We start from the raw sequence: 19,366 nt of genomic DNA, 5'->3' as shown, positions 1-19,366 counted from the left end.
CCTAACTTGACAAACCTTGTCTAATACAAATGCCATAAAGCAATCAAGAAAGACCGTTTTAGTATTTGTGTAATATGTACCTACTATGTATTTATATTATTACTTAAATATAATAAAATTTGTTGATAATAAATTAATCTAATAGAATTGCAATAAATAATTAAATAAAAATAAAAGACATCCACAAGATTATTTTGAAACAAATATCTGGGATATACATAGAACACATTTTTAAATAAAAATTAATCTAATATGTATGTATCTATCTATAAATATGTATAAATAATGTATTCTTCTGAAATAGTGTAGTGTAAAAGTTTGCACTTTTGTGCACATGGCGAACAGCGTGAATGTTGATCTAACGTCATAATTAATCTTACTAAAAACTAACAATACTGTAAAATAAAGCATAAAAATCAAATTTGTAAATATTCGTTTTGTATTTCCTACCTAAACTAAGACTAATGAGGGGGTAAAAGGAGTTCTAGATTTCATCTACAAAGGAAGGCAGTTCTTAAATCTCTGCAAGTAGTTATTACGAGTTAAAAGGAACAAGAAACGGATGAATTTGTGCAAAACCGAATAAATAAAGACATTTACTATTCTAGAGTGCAAAATTAATAATTACATAAGTACCTAACATGAAAATAGCTAGATGTCAAACGAGTATGAAAATTCAGGGAAATCAATATGAAAATTTAAGGAAACGAGTGTAGGAATTTGGTTATACTTATACTCGTAGATATTGACACAAGAGCACCCGCTAAAAACTCTTTCAGATTGCACTCAAGAAACGCTTGGTATTTGTTCAGGACAAACTTTCTAAAACTATACATAAACGGGGGGAAAAAAATATTGGTGGGAAAATTTTCGGGCCGGAAGGGATTCGACCTACTACTTATCAATCAACATTCAGTGGTCAGTGCTTTTGACCACTCGGCCACATGGACACAGGAACAAGAAACGGATGAATTTGTGCAAAACCGAATAAATAAAGACATTTACTATTCTAGAGTGCAAAATGAATAATTACATAAGTAGGTACCTAACATGAAAATAAATAGATGTCAAACGAGTATGAAAATTTAGGGAAATCAATATGAAAATTTAAGGGAAACGAGTGTGTCAATATCTACGAGTATAACCAAATTCCTATGGTTATACTCGTAGATATTGACACAAGAGCACCCGCTAAAAACTCTTTCAGATTGTACTCAAGAAACGCTTGGTATTTGTTCAGGACAAACTTTCTAAAACTATACATAAACGGGGGAAAAAAATATTGGTGGGAAAATTTTCGGGCCGGAAGGGATTCGACCTACTACTTATCGATCAACATTCAGTGGTCAGTGCTTTTGACCACTCGGCCACATGGACATTACTACTAAATGAAATGCATATTCACTTATTCTTTTATTTTCCCATACTCTTTCTCTCATACTCATGCATCTTACTTTATCTACTGACTGGGGGGCTGTCTCCTTCGCGCCGTTCTTTGCTTGTCGAATCTCATTTCCATCTCCTCCAGAACTTTGGGTGTGTATCGTACAACAAGCTTGACAGATCGCTGTGCCTGCTTTAATAGCTCTACAGCTTTTCCGTGATCTTCACCTTCAACCGACTGGAAGAAAAGGAAAAATGTCATTTTTTTTTCTTTCTTTTTTTGAGTAGGTAGGTACAAAATAAGATAAGATCTAAACGTACTTTAAGGTGCCAGGGCAGTATACCATTCATAACTTCAGAAGATAAAGAAATTATCGTTTGTAGATATACTGATGTGGTAAGGTTGAAGATACCGAAAATTTTCAAAACTCTGTTTCCTGTTAACATAGGCCAGGCATCGCGTTGCTTCGAACTCTTCATGTTCATGCTTCCCGGCACACTTGATAGATGCAAACTACACCTTTCCATCTACATATTATCAGTACCTACATATTAAAAGGCCTATAAAAGATGGTATCATTTAAGGCTGGAGTTCCATTGGAAAAGATCACATTCTATTTCTAAAGTTACGACCGACGACGCGTTATCACTTACCACACCATTCACTGAGAGCAACTGATCTCCCCGCTTCAAGCCTCCATGTCTGTCTGCCACACCCCCAGGGATGATACGGGAAATGTAGATGGGAGAGTTCTGCTCTTTACCGCCCATGACATTGAAGCCTAGACCTTCGTCAGTTTTGGGCAGTTCTACAACGCGTGGATGGGCGTGACCCTCGCTTGCAGCAAAAGCGGCAACTGTTGCTTTGGCTGTGGCAGAAGCGCGCACATCTGGTGAACCTAAATGCATAGGTATAACTAAATAATATGTAGATTTTTTTTAAACTAGCTACGTGGTTACCCTCGCTTGCAGCAAAAGCGGCAACTGTTGCTTTGGCTGTGGCAGAAGCGCGCACATCTGGTGAACCTAAATGCATAGGTATAACTGAATAATATGTAGATTTTTTTTTCTTTTTTTTTAACTAGCTAGGTTGTTTTTTTATCATAGGAAGATATGAAAATACCATCTCTATACTGCATTGCATTACTTTGAGACAGTCTTTCTCTTTGTTCTTATACTTTCTAGGTATTTAATAGATTCTTCCTCTTAGTTTCACGTCTGCCAGAGCCAATCAGGGTGGCTTTGGAAATCTCAAAGATACCTCAGAAAACAGAAAATATATGAAAATACCATCTCTATACTGCATTGCATTACTTTGAGACAGTCTTTCTCTTTGTTCTTATACTTTCTAGGTATTTAATAGATTTTTCCTCTTAGTTTCACATCTGCCAGAGCCAATCAGGGTGCCTTTGGAAATCTCAAAGATAACTCAGAAAACTAATGTATTCTTCTGAAATAGTGTAGTGTAAAAGTTTGCACTTTTGTGCACATGGCGAACAGCGTGAATGTTGATCTAACGTCATAATGAATCTCACTAAAAACTAACAATACTGTAAAATAAAGCATAAAAATCAAATTTGTAAATATTCGCGTTGTATTTCCTACCTAAACTAAGAATAATGAGGGGTAAAAGGAGTTCTAGATTTCATCTACAAAGATAAATTTCATGACATGACTTGGACTTGAACCACCAACCTCCAGATCCAAAGTCCAACGCGTTAACAACTGCACCACTGAGGTTGGTGTTAAGAGCTACAATCTCATATGTAGGTACATGGCATTTAGGGATCATTGGTAATGGTAATGGTAATAATATTACTTTTATTTAACAATAATTACAAAACATGATGAATAACAATTGAACAAGCAAAATGACAAACATAAAATGGGAACAGCTGAAATAAGATACCTCAAGAAAAAGGTACTTTATCTATCTAATCCTACAATGCAACACCTACCAAAGTATAAAGTTTTGTGATACCTATAAAATGATTGGTAATGGTAATGGTAATAATATTACTTTTATTTAACAATAATTACAAAACATGATGAATAACAATTGAACAAGCTAAATAGCTAGCTTGATTAGCTAGCTATTCTTGTTCATTTTATGTTTGTCATTTTGCTTGTACATCATTAGCTAGAATAGCTAGCTATTCTTGTACATCATTATGTACAAGAATAGCTCCAACTTACTCTTTTGTATTTTCTCCAGAAGTTCAATGGCTCTTTTGACATCTGAAAAAAGAAATGGAAAGAGTGATGATTGGTAGGTACATATGAAAGAACTAAAATAACAAAATCCATTTACAAACATTTTATTTACATTTACATCACTTGAAATACTTTCTAGCCTGCACTGCAAATGCTAGGTCATGGGTTTGATTCCCTCTCTTACAGTGAACTTTTTTCTTAAATGCATGAGAATTATTCTTGTTCTTGAAAGGGCTTTCTCAAAACCTGTCCTCCTCTTTTCAATATTTTATTTACATTTACATCACTTGAAATACTTTCTAGCCTGCACTGTAAATGCTAGGTCATGGGTTTGATTCCCTCTCTTACAGTGAACCTTTTCTTAAATGCATGAGAATTATACTTGTTCTTGAAAGGGCTTTCTCAAAACCTGTCCTCCTCTCTTCAATTTTGGATGATAAGACCTCTGTAGTTGTAGTTCCTCCTATAGAAATTCTTTAGGGAAAAAGGGTTGCATTTGTGCACTTTTTGAGTTCTTCAGTCTCGCAAACCACTAGTGACTAGTGTGTCCACTGATGATTTTTGGGCCTTTGGGGATCCCTGAAGGTGTCCTTTTTCTGAGTTAGCTTTAAATTTAAACTACTAAATACAACATAATTAGTACATATTTTAGAGGAGTTGGGAGGAAGGAAAGGAGTGGTAGGTAAGTGAAATCTTGGTGGTTCAGAGCATATGAAAGAACTAAAATAACAAAATCCATTTACAAACATTTTATTTACATTTACATCACTTGAAATACTTTCTAGCCTGCACTGCAAATGCTAGGTCATGGGTTTGATTCCCTCTACAGTGAACCTTTTCTTAAATGCATGAGAATTATTCTTGTTCTTGAAAGGGCTTTCTCAAAACCTGTCCTCCTCTCTTCAATTTTGGATGATAAGACCTCTGTAGTTGCAGTTCCTCCTATAGAAATTCTTGGGGGAAAAAGGGTTGCATTTGTGCCATAAGACCTCTGTAGTTGTAGTTCCTCCTATAGAAATTCTTTAGGGAAAAAGGGTTGCATTTGTGCACTTTTTGAGTTCTTCAGTCTCACAAACAGTTCCTCCTATAGAAATTCTTGGGGGAAAAAGGGTTGCATTTGTGCCCTTTTTGAGTTCTTCAGTCTCGCAAATCACTAGTGACTAGTGTGTTCACTTGAACTTGGACTGTTACACTGGTCACACTCATATGTAATATTTTTCCATCACCTCCTGAATTTCTTTAAAATTGGGCACTTACCTCTCTGTAGTGTTAAAGGTTCTCCTACAGCTGTCATATTTACTGGGAGTTTTTTTGACTTAACTTGATCAAATTTTCTGAATGAAAGGTTCCTTGATACTCGACACTGGGTGAAAACGCTGGATTCCTGAATCACCGTGAGCTACCTCAGTTCCTCAGTACTGGGGTAATCACTTAATCAGAAAGGTTCTCCTACAGCTGTCATATTTACTGGGAGTTTTTTTGACTTAACTCGATCAAATTTTCTGAATGAAAGGTTCCTTGATACTCAACACTGGGTGAAAACGCTGGATTCCTGAATCACCGTAAGCTACCTCAGTACTGGGGTATTGGGGTAATCACTTGATCAGTAATCACCAATATGTAATATGTTCGATTAAAGCATTAAGCATTAAAGAATTAAAATTAAAAGGTTCTCCTACAGCTGTCATATTTACTGGGAGTTTTTTTGACTTAACTCGATCAAATTTTCTGAATGAAAGGTTCCTTGATACTCGACACTGGGTGAAAACGCTGGATTCCTGAATCACCGTAAGCTACCTCAGTACTGGGGTAATCACTTAATCAGTAATCACCAATAATTATGTAATATGTTTAATTAAAGAATTGAAATTAAAATTTAAATTAATTATTTAATTAATTTTCTTGTATTTTTTTTAATTTGATAATTTTACAATGTTGCCAAACATTTATTCGAGTTCTGAAAAAACCTCCCAAGTCAGATTGGTGACGTCAGACCAGCCAAAGGCCAAAGTCGATTTTCAACTTTTGACTACTCCATCTCCATCTATGATCCGATAGGGCTTCGCTTCTACCGGTATTTAAAAATACAAAGTAGAATCGTTAAAATACTGCAAAATCTGTGCTAAAGTTGTTAATTCAAAAGCAGCCCACGTCCCCACAGACCCTAAAAACATGCCTGTGAGAACTTTTGACTACTCCATCTCCATCTATGATCCGATAGGGCTTCGCTTCTACCGGTATTTAAAAATACAAAGTAGAATCGTTAAAATACCTACTGCAAAATCTGTGCTAAAGTTGTTAATTCAAAAGCAGCCCACGTCCCCACAGACCCTAAAAACATGCCTGTGAGCGGTTTTTTATTTCAAGAGCCTGAAGTCTGTACAATCTGGCAACACTCTGAAGCACGAAATTTTAAAAAAAGAGCAAAGTTGAAAAAGCTCAAAGCTAAAAAAATATGGATGGCGAGTGCATACCTTTACACAGACTCTAACAATAGCATCACTTACCTCTTCATTTGTATGTTCCTGATAGTTTCCTTTGATGCGCTTGTTAAGGAGTGGATCCAAGCACATTAGGAAGAACATGTAGATGACAAGCAATGAAATAATCCATATAACAATGATGACTACTACTTTGATGATGGTTGTATTTCTGCTTTCATAAGTACAAATACATCGTGGACAAAGTTCTTCTGTTTTGTTATCCACTATGTCAATGATACCATTGAGGGGCTTGACTCCATCACAGTTACTGGGAAAAAGAAACAAAGTATCATGGCATTAAGAAAGTGTTCAAGAGCCTGAAGTCTGTACAATCTGGCAACACTCTGAAGCACGAAATTTTAAAAAAAGAGCAAAGTTGAAAAAGCTCAAAGCTTTATAAAAAATTCACTGAAGTGTCAGAAGTCAGAAGTTGTTAAACGAGCATTGATCCTTGATGTGTTATTTTTTTCTCAAGAGCCTGAAGTCTGTACAATCTGGCAACACTCTGAAGCACGAAATTTTAAAAAAAGAGCAAAGTTGAAAAAGCTCAAAGCTTTAAAAAAAATTCACTGACAGAGTGTCAGAAGTTGTTAAACGAGCATTGATCTTTGATGTGTTATTTTTTTCTTATTTAAAAGGTATTTAAAATGAGTGAAAACGTTCATAACTAACATTCTACTCCAACTTTTTACTGATTGTTCATTATGGATTACAACAGCAATGGCACCTCTACCATTGGACCATCAAATTCCAACCAGATATTTGTTGACAAGCAACCAAAACTGGCCCTCAGCAGACCCTGTATAATTTGCTCAAAAAAATGTAAACAAAGAACTACCAACGTTTGTAGATTCAGGGTGGTAATGAAATGTATGAGAATATTATGAGCTCTTTAAAACAAGTCACTTGTAATGATGAAGAAACAGATGTACTGGAAGCTGCATCTAAACTTGTGTTTGCTCTACAGAAATCTCAGAGTGCCCCACCTCCTCCGGACTGCACAGTGTCGGCTATTTTACGTTCTTGGTTACAAATGCCTGTTGATGAAATAGCTAAAAGAGTTCAGAGATTGGAGCTTGAGAAAACGGCATTACAAACACAATCATCAGTGTTAAATGAATTGGTTAAAACACAAACTGAAAAAATCAAACACATGAGTTCAACAATCTCATGTTATGAAACTCAAATCAGAGAGATGCGAGAAAAGTTCAGAGTAGAAAGTAAAGAAAGAGCTTCATTGGAACAACAGAAATCATTTCTGCTGAATCTGCTAATCAGAGAAATAGAAAACAAAACCAACCTGCAGTCTAAACTGAAACAAGCTACTGGTAAACCTCCATCAGGATTTAAAAATTCCACTCCAAATTCTAGCCCTGCTGCCAATGTTAACCAATTCTCTAGCTTGCCAAGACAATCCTCAGCACAAAGAAGTCATCTGTTGGACCAAATTTCACCAATCCCTCCTGTAAATTCAGCTCCTAATAAATCACTAGTGGATGCTGACAGAAGTAATTCAGCACCAATCATATTTCTAGTGTTTAAAGGTGAGAAAATTGAATTTATTACATGAATACATGAAAAAATATTATGCAACTTGTAAAAAAAAAAAAGTTTATCAATTTTTTTTTTTTTTAATTTAAAATTTCGCGCTGCACGGCTGCAATAAAAGGGAGGGCAAGAAGCAGTGTTGCCAGATGTCAGCGTGCGGTAATTCGTATTTGTACGGTAATCGAGATTGGGTAAGTTGGGTTTGGCCGCACGTAACATTAGAGCGAAAAAAAGGTTGAAAAAATATTGTAGATAGGTACCTATCCAGGAGACGCAAGGCGTTTTACATGTTTTTTATTTATTTATTTTTAGGTATCTTAGCAAAGAGGTTCATTTTAAGATGCAGGTAGATCAAAAGATTCCCCATGGATCGCAGTCCGAAAATTGTACGGTTCGCCTTTGCCCGATATTTAGGGCCAAAGTTCCGCTATTCACAGCTAGGTAAACTTTAGAAAACTGTCATAAAAAAAAATCGCCGTTCTCAGGGCTTTATTTATCGACTCAGGTCGCTCAAACATTGCTGAGAGGTTTGTTTTTGGACTTCAATCCAAAGTCTAGGCAGTGGTTCCAGAAATGGACAGTGTAGTTGCTATTCAGAGTCGGTCGTTATTGGAAGATTCCCATTTATACAGCACATTTTTATTACAATATTCAAATATTTGACCTGTAAGTACTAAACTTGAAGAACAATAAAGGATCACATCATTTGTACATATTTACCCAAACTGGTGCTTTATTTTTTTTCTCCTGATTACCTACATTATTCCTATTATCAGTTCCTATACATATCATCATATCAAAACCTCAATCCATAATGCCAGCCCATTCTAGTTACTGGTATCTTAAGAAGAAAGCACGCCTTCCTTCTAAGCGTTAGGTCGCAGATTCGATTCCTGCCGGAAGCGAACTTCATCCTAAACAGATAATGTTCGTTTTCGGAACGTTGGCTTTTTCTTATCCTGTCCTCCATTCTTCGATTTCGGGACGATAAGACGTACGTCTGTCTTTAGAGTTCCTTCTATCCTGTTCAAATTTCAAACTTACAGCACATTTTTATTACAATATTCAAATATTTGACCTGTAAGTACTAAACTTGAAGAACAATAAAGGATCACATCATTTGTACATAATTATTTACCAAAACTGGTGCTCTATTTTTTTCTCCTGATTACATTATTCCTATAATCAGTTCCTATACATATCAAAACCTCAATCCATAATGCCAGCCCATTCTAGTTACTGGTATCAAATAAGAAAGCACGCCTTCCTTGTAAGCGTTAGGTCACAGGAAAAAAAAAAAAAAAAAAAAAAAAAAAAAAAAAAAAACATGAATGGAAGTGTTGACACCTTTTTGATTTTTACTTTTTTGTTGATGTAATTCGGGATAATTTCCACTGGAGTTGGTTAACGAGAAAATTGCTCCGAGTAAATCAGGACACAAATTTAATTTTATCCCAACCAGGTGCATCTGATTCAAAATCCAAACAAATTCACGCTACAGCGAGGTAATGACGATTGGTTCTTGGTGTTGACGCCGCACCATTTGGGTGACATCAAGCGCATTCGGCTCTGGTCGAATTATTCCGGTAAACGACCCGACTGGTATTGTGACCAAGTCGAAGTTCGAGATATTGGAACGAGGAAGAAGTATTTGTTCTTTGTACAGCGATGGTTGGCAGTGCTGAAAGATGAGGAGTTCTTGGAAGCAGAGGTGTTGACTCACGATAAAGTTGGTCCGAGGAATATTTGGACCAAGATGTGGGAGAGAAACGTCAAGTCTACCATACAAGAGCAACATCCTGCTGCTAGTTTTCTCATAAGGTAGGAGATGCAATATGTATGGGAAGGTTTGATTTTGTTTGTTGAAATTTAGGATTATGTTACAAAAACAAAAGGAACTCAGAAGAAGGTAATTTATATTTAGCGGAACTTCGTGAATATTGAAGAAATAAGCGATTAGTTAAATATTTGGAAAAATAGAATTCTCGCACAGTAATAATTAATTGATTATTCAAGCTTGAAATGTTCCCAAGAATTTTTGTTCAAGCTTGAAATGTCCCTAAGAATTTTTCGCAACATCCTGCGGCTAGTTTTCTCATAAGGTAGGAGATGCAATATGTATGGGAAGGTTTGATTTTGTTTGTTGAAATTTAGGATTATGTTACAAAAACAAAAGGAACTCAGAAGAAGGTAATTTATATTTAGCGGAACTTCGTGAATATTGAAGAAATAGGTGATTAGTTAAATACCTATTTGGAAAAAAAGAATTCTCGCACAGTAATAATTAATTGATTATTCAGCTTGAAATGTTCCCAAGAATTTTTGTTCAAGCTTGAAATGTCCCTAAGAATTTTTTTAGGATTATGTTACAAAAACAAAAGGAACTCAGAAGAAGGTAATTTATATTTAGCGGAACTTCGTGAATATTGAAGAAATAGGCGATTAGTTAAATATTTGGAAAAATAGAATTCTCGCACAGTAATAATTAATTGATTATTCAAGCTTGAAATGTTCCCAAGAATTTTTGTTCAAGCTTGAAATGTCCCTAAGAATTTTTCCACAACTTCTCTTTCAGGCATCCTCGCACTGCAGGTACTCGTGTTGAAAAGCTCAGTATTGTAGTGTCGGGTATTATGACAATACTTGTCATCAGTTTGATGTTTTACGAAAAATCCGAAACAGACGAAGAAACGTATGAATTTTTCGAGTACCGATTACGAGATTTAGTTATCGGATGGGAAAGTATGGTGGTGGAGTTTATCACCATGGGCATTATAATGTATTGTTTTGGAAAATCTCGCGCCGATACAAGTAAAATTAAAGAAACTATACAAGTAGTTGATGAAGACGAATTAATTGAAAACAAGGAGGACAAAGAACAAAATAACAGTTCAAATTCGAAAGAAAAAGATGCAAGTGATAAACATGGGGAACACGATGGTGAAAATAGGGAGGGCTTGTTTTGGAAAATCTCGCGCCGATACAAGTAAAATTAAAGAAACTATACAAGTAGTTGATGAAGACGAATTAATTGAAAACAAGGAGAACAAAGAACAAAATAACAGTTCAAACTCGAAAGAAAAAGATGCAAGTGATAAACATGGGGAACACGATGGTGAAAATAGGAAGGGTTATCACGAAATGAAATTCCATTTGGAGATTTCGCAGAAAGCAAAGCGTGTTCATAGAATTTCGTACTATAATATGTCATGGAAATAAATTTGAAATCAATGATTGTGAAAATTATGATTAGGCCCAACATACAAATGAGAAAGTCACGCACTTTTCTGTATTGTTTATCCTCCCTCTGTTTATACTCTCGGGCAATGCATGTTTCTTTTGCTGTAAATGGTCTGTAAATCGATTTCTGGCGATTTAAGTTGACCAAATCAATATACTCTGGATCTCTTTCTTGCCAAATTTTAAATTTCTCCTTGTAAAATTCGGAATTGACATAGTAGAGATAAGTTTTTTGTGTTCTCTGGTAGAACTTGGCTAGTACAAAGCTCCATAAAATCACTTGAAGTGGTGTTGACAGAAAAAAATCTTGACCAAAACCTAAAAGAGAATGTGAAAAAATAATACAATTAGATTTCCCCCTTTCAGAGATTTCTAAAATTCGGAATTGACATAGTAGAGATAAGTTTTTTGTGTTCTCTGGTAGAACTTGGCTAGTACAAAGCTCCATAAAATCACTTGAAATGGTGTTGACAGAAAAAAATCTTGACCAAAACCTAAAAGAGAATGTGAAAAAACAATACAATAATTAGATTTCCCCCTTTCAGAGATTTGGGATTGCTCACTAAATATCTAGTTGGGATTGCTCACTAAATATCTAGTTAATTCTTTATAAATCTCAGTCACTATTAATACTTACCCAAAACAGTGGTCGTCACCCAAATCATGGCCTTTGTTCTTCCAAACTTTAGTCCATACAATATTATGAGGTACGCAGAAACCACAATGTTTATAACAAGTAATGTCCAAGCCAGTCTGTACCACGCTTTTTTGCCTTTTGGTAAAAACTTCTCGCGTTTTTCGATTGATGTGGGGAAGAAAGGTTCAATTACAGCTTTACTGAGAACTTTATCAGATAAATAGGATCTGAGTTTTGCAGCCACAGTGAGAGGTTCCCAAAATTGACGGTTCCAGAATTTCAGTTGTTTTTTTTGCCTTTTGGTAAAAACTTCTCGCGTTTTTCGATTGATGTGGGGAAGAAAGGTTCAATTACAGCTTTACTGAGAACTTTATCAGAAATATAGGATCTGAGTTTTGCAGCCACAGTGAGAGGTTCCCAAAATTGACGGTTCCAGAATTTCAGTTGTTTCGCATCTTCAGTTTTCTGATTTTCTTCCTTATGAGGTAGCTTTTCCACTTCATTCCTACTGTCATTTGTTCCATTATTTCCTTCGACCTTGTCTCTGTTACAGGAATGATATCGTTTTCTCAATTGATTGATTTCTTCTCTGTCACAACTCATCTGTTGACTAATGTCTCTGAATATGTTTCTAGCACAAATATCATCTTGTTCCACATATTTCTGAGCTAAGACGTTAATATCTTCAATTACTTCGGGTTCATTATTCTGGCTACTCCATATGTAGCCACCGCAGCTTTTGTTCTTTTCCCTGGCCGTTGGTTTTGAACATTCCGCAGTACTTTCGTTTTTCCAAGAACAACTTCGACTTCTAGAGGTTTTAATTTTTTCTTTTCTCTCTTCAGTCTCATTGCTACTCTTTTCTTCTTCAATCCACCGAACTAATTTCTCTCGCATTCTTTCACATTTCTCCTCAATTTCTTCACTATTCCATAGGACATCTGTCACACTTTTCAATGGGACATCTTTCACATATTTACTATCAATTCGAATCCCTTCCGGCCCGAAAATTTTCCCACCAATATTTTTTTCCCCCCGTTTATGTATAGTTTTAGAAAGTTTGTCCTGAACAAATCCTGTATTTAATACCAAGCGTTTCTTGAGTACAATCTGAAAGAGTTTTTAGCGGGTGCTCTTGTGTCAATATCTACGATCTCTACTATGTCAATTCCGAATTTTACAAGGAGAAATTTAAAATTTGGCAAGAAAGAGATCCAGAGTATATTGATTTGGTCAACTTGAATCGCCAGAAATCGATTTACAGACCATTTACAGCAAAAGAAACATGCATTGCCCGAGAATATAAACAGAGGGAGGATAAACAATACAGAAAAGTGCGTGACTTTCTTATTTGTATGTTGGGCCTAATCATAATTTTCACAATCATTGATTTCAATTTTATTTCCATGACATATTATAGTACGAAATTCTATGAACACGCTTTGCTTTCTGCGAAATCTCCAAATGGAATTTCATTTCGTGATATTCGAAATCAAAAAACTTTGTATGAATTCTTGAGTACAACACTTTTACCAGCTTTATATTCTGTAACACCTGACGTACATAAAAACGATAAAATCAATACTGCAGTGAGCTCTAAGAAAAGTACAAGACGCTTGAATGACAAAAAAGTAATTGATATTATAAAGTTCAACAAAGATGCAGTGAAAACCAAAGGCACAAAAACTTCGGAAAAAAATAAACCAAATATTAAATCGATAGTTATGAGCTCTAAGAAAAGTACAAGACGCTTGAATGACAAAAAAGTAATTGATATTATAAAGTTCAACAAAGATGCAGTGAAAACCAAAGGTAAAACGAAAGGCACAAAAACTTCGGAAAAAAATAAACCAAATATTAAATCGATAGTTGAAAATGCGTCGACAGTGAAAATTGAACCTAAAGAATCTCCTAAAATTATCGACAGCTTGAAGGATACAATTGAGTCTATCAAAACCGCAATGGACAGTTCAAAGATTCATTATGATGCCAAAACTAATACAGGACAATCAAAACATACCACAGGAAAATCCCAGAGTGAAGTGAATACTTCGAACATTGATATAAAACCACGGACTGATACAAAAACTACTCATCCCCTTACTGAACATCAAATCGATCTTTACAATACTAAACTCATCAGTGTACTCAGAATTCGTCAGCAACGAGTAAAACCAAACAGTTGCCGAGTTTCCAAATACTTTTCCGAGTTTAAAACAAGTTGTAATGACAATATTAGTCCAATGTCTGAGGATACTGATAGCTATGAAGGCAACTGGATGACGGCTAAGACTGATGAAACTGAAATCGAAGAAGCAACTGACTTGAGTCTACCACTTGTTAAAAATCCATGGCTGTACCAATCTGAAGAAATAACCAACACAGCTACTAGATCTGGTAAGAAATTCAACTTTATACACGAGCTACATTTATATATGTATCAATCTGAAGAAATAACCAACACAGCTACTAGATCTGGTAAGAAATTCAACTTTATACACGAGCTACATTTATATATGTACATAGGTACCTATTACGTAGGACGTATGTATGTTTTCATTCCTCTATTTGTATCAAAGTATAGACTCAATTTGTAATTTCAACTAAGAAAAGGAATAAAATATTCATAAAATTCTTGGAACAGAGGGGGAGTACTCCTGATGCTCAGGCTGTTGCCCCTTTGGATGGCCAGGGACAATCTTTGAAATGACTATAAATAAAATCACTTATACCTACATTACCTACACTATTCATTGTTATCCCACAGGTCCCAGAACTAATATCATTTACAATGGAGGAGGCTACGTTAAGGATCTGGGTAGTTCGGAGTCCAACATGGCACAAGGGTTAAGTCAGATGATTATTCACAAGTGGTTGGATGAGCGGACACGAGTTACTTTTATTGAATGTTCTCTCTATAATCCGAACATCAATGCCATTATAGCTGTGTCTCTTATGATTGAAAGACTAGGAAGTCACAACTATATGACTGATTCAGAGGTTGGTATTCGTGGTAAATCCGAGGTGTAGTTTGATCAAAGCACTACCCCAGCCCGTGGATTACTACAGTACATTAAAACAAGGTTTGGAAAAAGAAAATATTATTATTCTTAGCAAGGAATCCTTACAGGAAACATTGCATGACCCTACAAATTGAAATTCTCACTGAGTGGCTCAGTGCCTAGTGACAATTTAAACATAAATCCACTGACGTCATTATCTTTGATTTTTTTTACAGATTGGTATAATGAAATTGATCACAAGTGCCGATTTTGAAATATTTGAAATTAGATTCAAGTGCATACTCTTTGCATTGCTCATCATTTTATACGTGTTTCAACTGATACATTTGACCCGCTATGGTCTTCTCAGCAAGAACATTCTATACGACCTACTGATTCTAATGTTCACAATAGCTACGTTAGTTCAATATTATAAATACGGGAATTGTCAATCAAAGACGTTGAAATATTATCAATCAAGTAAACAAACTGACTCAAAGCATACTCTTTGCATTGCTCATCATTTTATACGTGTTTCAACTGATACATTTGACCCGCTATGGTCTTCTCAGCAAGAACATTCTATATGACCTACTGATTCTAATGTTCACAATAGCTACGTTAGTTCAATATTATAAATACGGGAATTGTCTATCGAAGACGTTGAAATATTATCAATCAAGTAAACAAACTGACTCAAACGATAAGATTCAGTTCAAACAATTCGTTAGTTTTAGTCACTGTTTGACTTTAAATCGCACCTATCACATATGTCTAGCAGTACTCACGCTTCTTCTCGTTTTCAGATTTGTTAAATTGTTACATTTTCCACAAGTGAAATCGCTTTTGTCTTTAAAATTCAAATTATTTTTGATATTAGTGTTAACTCTTGTTTTCATGATAATCACCTTATTCGTAGTTTTGCCTTTGAGATTTCATTTTTACGCGTTCTTCCCGACTGTCGTTTTACTATTTGTAAAATTAATTTTAGTCTGCCTAATTGTAATTAATGTAGCATTGAATAAATTATAAATCGTAAACACACAAAGTTATTGAGATTCGAGACACATAACTTGACGACATTTTCCACAAGTGAAATCGCTTTTGCCTTTAAAATTCAAATTATTTTTGATATTAGTGTTAACTCTTGTTTTCATGATAATCACCTTATTCGTAATTTTGCCTTTGAGATTTCATTTTTACGCGTTCTTCCCGACTGTCGTTTTACTATTTGTAAAATTAATTTTAGTCTGCCTGATTGTAGTCAAACGATAAGATTCAGTTCAAACAATTCGTTAGTTTTAGTCACTGTTTGACTTTAAATCGCACCTATCACATATGTCTAGCGGTACTCACACTTCTTCTCGTTTTCAGATTTGTTAAATTGTTACATTTTCCACAAGTGAAATCGCTTTTGCCTTTAAAATTCAAATTATTTTTGATATTAGTGTTAACTCTTGTTTTCATGATAATCACCCTGTTCATAATTTTGCCTTTGAGATTTCATTTTTACGCGTTCTTCCCGACTGTCGTTTTAATTATTGTAAAATTAATTTTAGTCTGCCTGATTGTAATTAATGTAGCATTGAATAAATTATAAATCGTAAACACACAAAGTTATTGAGATTCGGGACACCTAACTTGACAAACCTTGTCTAATACAAATGCCATAAAGCAATCAAGAAAGACCGTTTTAGTATTTGTGTAATATGTACCTACTATGTATTTATATTATTACTTAAATATAATAAAATTTGTTGATAATAAATTAATCTAATAGAATTGCAATAAATAATTAAATAAAAATAAAAGACATCCACAAGATTATTTTGAAACAAATATCTGGGATATACATAGAACACATTTTTAAATAAAAATTAATCTAATATTTATGTATCTATCTATAAATATGTATAAATAATGTATTCTTTTTCTTTTGAAATATAAAAATAAAAGACATCCACAAGATTATTTTGAAACAAATATCTGGGATATACATAGAACACATTTTTAAATAAAAATTAATCTAATATGTATGTATCTATCTATAAATATGTATAAATAATGTATTCTTCTGAAATAGTGTAGTGTAAAAGTTTGCACTTTTGTGCACATGGCGAACAGCGTGAATGTTGATCTAACGTCATAATTAATCTTACTAAAAACTAACAATACTGTAAAATAAAGCATAAAAATCAAATTTGTAAATATTCGCGTTGTATTTCCTACCTAAACGAAGACTAATGAGGGGGTAAAAGGAGTTCTAGATTTCATCTACAAATGAAGGCAGTTCTTAAATCTCTGCAAGTAGTTATTACGAGTTAAAAGGAACAAGAAACGGATGAATTTGTGCAAAACCGAATAAATAAAGACATTTACTATTCTAGAGTGCAAAATGAATAATTACATAAGTACCTAACATGAAAATAGCTAGATGTCAAACGAGTATGAAAATTCAGGGAAATCAATATGAAAATTTAAGGAAACGAGTGTAGGAATTTGGTTATACTCGTAGATATTGACACAAGAGCACCCGCTAAAAACTCTTTCAGATTGTACTCAAGAAACGCTTGGTATTAAATACAGGATTTGTTCAGGACAAACTTTCTAAAACTATACATAAACGGGGGGAAAAAAATATTGGTGGGAAAATTTTCGGGCCGGAAGGGATTCGACCCTACTACTTATCGATCAACATTCAGTGGTCAGTGCTTTTGACCACTCGGCCACATGGACATTACTACTAAATGAAATGCATATTCACTTATTCTTTTATTTTCCCATACTCTTTCTCTCATACTCATGCATCTTACTTTATCTACTGACTGGGGGGCTGTCTCCTTCGCGCCGTTCTTTGCTTGTCGAATCTCATTTCCATCTCCTCCAGAACTTTGGGTGTGTATCGTACAACAAGCTTGACAGATCGCTGTGCCTGCTTTAATAGCTCTACAGCTTTTCCGTGATCTTCACCTTCAACCGACTGGAAGAAAAGGAAAAATGTCATTTTTTTTTCTTTCTTTTTTTGAGTAGGTAGGTACAAAATAAGATAAGATCTAAACGTACCTTAAGGTGCCAGGGCAGTATACCATTCATAACTTCAGAAGATAAAAAAATTATCGTTTGTAGACATACTGATGTGGTACGGTTGAAGATACCGAAAATTTTCAAAACTCTGTTTCCTGTTAACATAGGCCAGGCGTCGCGTCGCTTCGAACTCTTCATGTTCGTGCTTCCCGGCACACTTGATAGATGCAAACTACACCTTTCCATCTACATATTATCAGTACCTACATTATCCTACATATTAAAAGGCCTATAAAAGATGGTATCATTTAAGGCTGGAGTTCCATTTATTTCCAAAGTTACGACCGACGACGCGTGATCACTTACCACACCATTCACTGAGAGCAACTGATCTCCCCGCTTCAAGCCTCCATGTCTGTCTGCCACACCCCCAGGGATGATACGGGAAATGTAGATGGGAGAGTTCTGCTCTTTACCGCCCATGACATTGAAGCCTAGACCTTCGTCAGTTTTGGGCAGTTCTACAACGCGTGGATGGGCGTGACCCTCGCTTGCAGCAAAAGCGGCAACTGTTGCTTTGGCTGTGGCAGAAGCGCGCACATCTGGTGAACCTAAATGCATAGGTATAACTAAATAATATGTATTTTTTTTTTCTTTTTTTTTAACTGGTACTAGGTCTAGGTTGTTTTTTTTTTTATCATAGGAAGACATGAAAATACCCATCTCTATACTGCCATTGCATTAACTTTGAGACAGTCTTTCTCTTTGTTTCTTTATACTTTTCTAGGTATTTAATAGATTCTTCCCTCTTATGTTTCACATCTGCCAGAGCCAATCAGGGTGCCTTTGGAAATTCAGATGATTTTTGGGCCTTTGGGGATCCCTGAAGGTGTCCTTTTTCTGAGTTAGCTTTAAATTTAAACTACTAAATACAACATAATTAGTAGATATTTTAGATCATGAAGGATGATTTTTGGGCCTTTGGGGATCCCTGAAGGTGTCCTTTTTCTGAGTTAGCTTTAAATTTAAACTACTGAATAAAACATAATTAGTAAATATTTTAGAGGAGTTGGGAGGAAGGAAGGGAGTGGTAGGTAAGTGAAATCTTAGTGGTTCAGATGGTTACCCCTATACTACCTTGGATGTCAACAGTTTCATACACATGTTCATATACATCTCGTACACAGTTGAAGAAATCACTTTGAAGGACTTTCTGAAGGGCTGATAGTTTGGTTACTGGAACCTCTCCACCTGTAAAAAAAAAAAAAGGAATTTTAATTGTGTTAAGCATATTTAAATGCTTGTCACAAACATCGTTCCCCGATTATTTCACCTAGATAAATTTCATGACATGACTCCACCTGTAAAAATAATAACCAATCAATAAAATTAAAATTGATTAGTCATATAGGTACATAAGAGGGGGGTACAAAAGAGAGAATTCAAAATGCCAGTTTCAAACCACATGGTCTTGAGAAAGCCTAATTACCTCTACACTATAGAGACTCTTACACTCGTATTTATGAACAAGAATGATCGTTCTTAGATCAGTCTCAAGTCAAAATTGACCAATCAAATGCCTTGAGATTATGCTTAGCACGAACTTAAGAGCCAGCATAAATATGGGTGTTAGTTGTTTTACTTAAGTAAAACTAAGTAAAACTTGAGAAAAGTAGACTATTGAAAGCACTAGTTCCCAAGATATCACTGGAGATAAGCCATGTTGTGCATGCTTGGTATTTGGATGAGTACCTGCTAAGGGTGTAACATACTGCTGTGTAGGTAAAGGATGCACTCAACCTTGTGAGAATTTTTTTTTTTTTTTTTTTTTTGCC

At 35.0% G+C, this 19,366-nt stretch overlaps 4 protein-coding genes and 1 long non-coding RNA gene across 6 annotated transcripts in view; 2 read left to right on the top strand and 3 right to left on the bottom strand.

The window, feature by feature from the left end:
- Nucleotides 1-10,618, top strand: part of LOC103518142 — a 32,471-nt gene extending 21,853 nt beyond the window's left edge. The window contains exons 24-25 of the mRNA XM_026830018.1: nt 9,091-9,449; nt 10,204-10,618. Coding sequence (XP_026685819.1) covers nt 9,091-9,449; nt 10,204-10,618 — 774 coding nt within the window. The remainder of the gene's footprint in view (nt 1-9,090; nt 9,450-10,203) is intronic.
- On the bottom strand, nt 1,306-2,328 carry LOC103518139 (protein lin-7 homolog B-like). The gene is made up of 2 exons (XM_026830016.1): nt 2,038-2,328; nt 1,306-1,621 (listed from the first exon to the last, which is right to left on the bottom strand). Exons 1-2 carry the CDS (start codon nt 2,290-2,292, stop codon nt 1,460-1,462), a joined length of 417 nt encoding a protein of 138 aa, XP_026685817.1. The 5' UTR covers nt 2,293-2,328; the 3' UTR covers nt 1,306-1,459.
- On the bottom strand, nt 3,596-5,412 carry LOC113471118. Of its 2 annotated transcripts, XR_003393941.1 has the most exons (3): nt 5,395-5,412; nt 4,855-5,000; nt 3,596-3,621 (listed from the first exon to the last, which is right to left on the bottom strand). It is a non-coding gene; the product is annotated as an uncharacterized LOC113471118 (long non-coding RNA). The 2 variants fall into 2 exon arrangements; XR_003393940.1 differs by lacking the exon at nt 5,395-5,412 and having other exon boundaries at nt 4,855-5,033.
- A 2,611-nt stretch (nt 10,619-13,229) lies between the features above and the next one.
- LOC103518140 (polycystic kidney disease 2-like 1 protein) lies at nt 13,230-15,345 on the top strand. Its single transcript, XM_008483195.3, has 4 exons — nt 13,230-13,902; nt 14,273-14,505; nt 14,744-14,987; nt 15,314-15,345. The coding sequence occupies exons 1-4, from the start codon at nt 13,230-13,232 to the stop codon at nt 15,343-15,345; spliced, it is 1,182 nt and encodes a 393-aa protein (XP_008481417.2).
- Nucleotides 15,346-16,576: 1,231 nt separating this feature from the next.
- Nucleotides 16,577-18,789, bottom strand: LOC103518141 (protein lin-7 homolog C; the record flags this gene model as incomplete). Its single annotated transcript, XM_008483196.3, has 3 exons — nt 16,577-17,487; nt 17,898-18,142; nt 18,669-18,789. Coding segments are annotated over 3 exons (528 nt in total), but the record flags the coding sequence as incomplete, so codon positions are not given.
- Nucleotides 18,790-19,366: the final 577 nt, after the last annotated feature.

The sequence above is a fragment of the Diaphorina citri genome, unplaced genomic scaffold, assembly GCF_000475195.1.
Source record: "Diaphorina citri unplaced genomic scaffold, Diaci psyllid genome assembly version 1.1 scaffold2088, whole genome shotgun sequence".
Lineage (NCBI taxonomy): Eukaryota > Metazoa > Arthropoda > Insecta > Hemiptera > Psyllidae > Diaphorina > Diaphorina citri.
The sequence above is the reverse complement of the archived record's forward strand: the minus strand, read 5'-3'. Positions and strand labels throughout refer to the sequence as shown.

What these genes read in the sequence shown, in the direction of transcription:
- LOC103518139 (XM_026830016.1), bottom strand. Translation starts at nt 2,292, where the DNA reads ATGCATTTAGGTTCACCAGATGTGCGCGCTTCTGCCACAGCCAAAGCA. An exon ending in TGCTCTCAGTGAATGGTGTG is followed by an intron (nt 1,622 to 2,037) that starts GTAAGTGATAAC and finishes CTTTTCTTCCAG; the next exon opens with TCGGTTGAAGGTGAAGATCA.
- LOC103518140 (XM_008483195.3), top strand. Translation starts at nt 13,230, where the DNA reads ATGAGCTCTAAGAAAAGTACAAGACGCTTGAATGACAAAAAAGTAATT. An exon ending in CAACACAGCTACTAGATCTG is followed by an intron (nt 13,903 to 14,272) that starts GTAAGAAATTCA and finishes GTTATCCCACAG; the next exon opens with GTCCCAGAACTAATATCATT. An exon ending in ACTATATGACTGATTCAGAG is followed by an intron (nt 14,506 to 14,743) that starts GTTGGTATTCGT and finishes TTTTTTTTACAG; the next exon opens with ATTGGTATAATGAAATTGAT.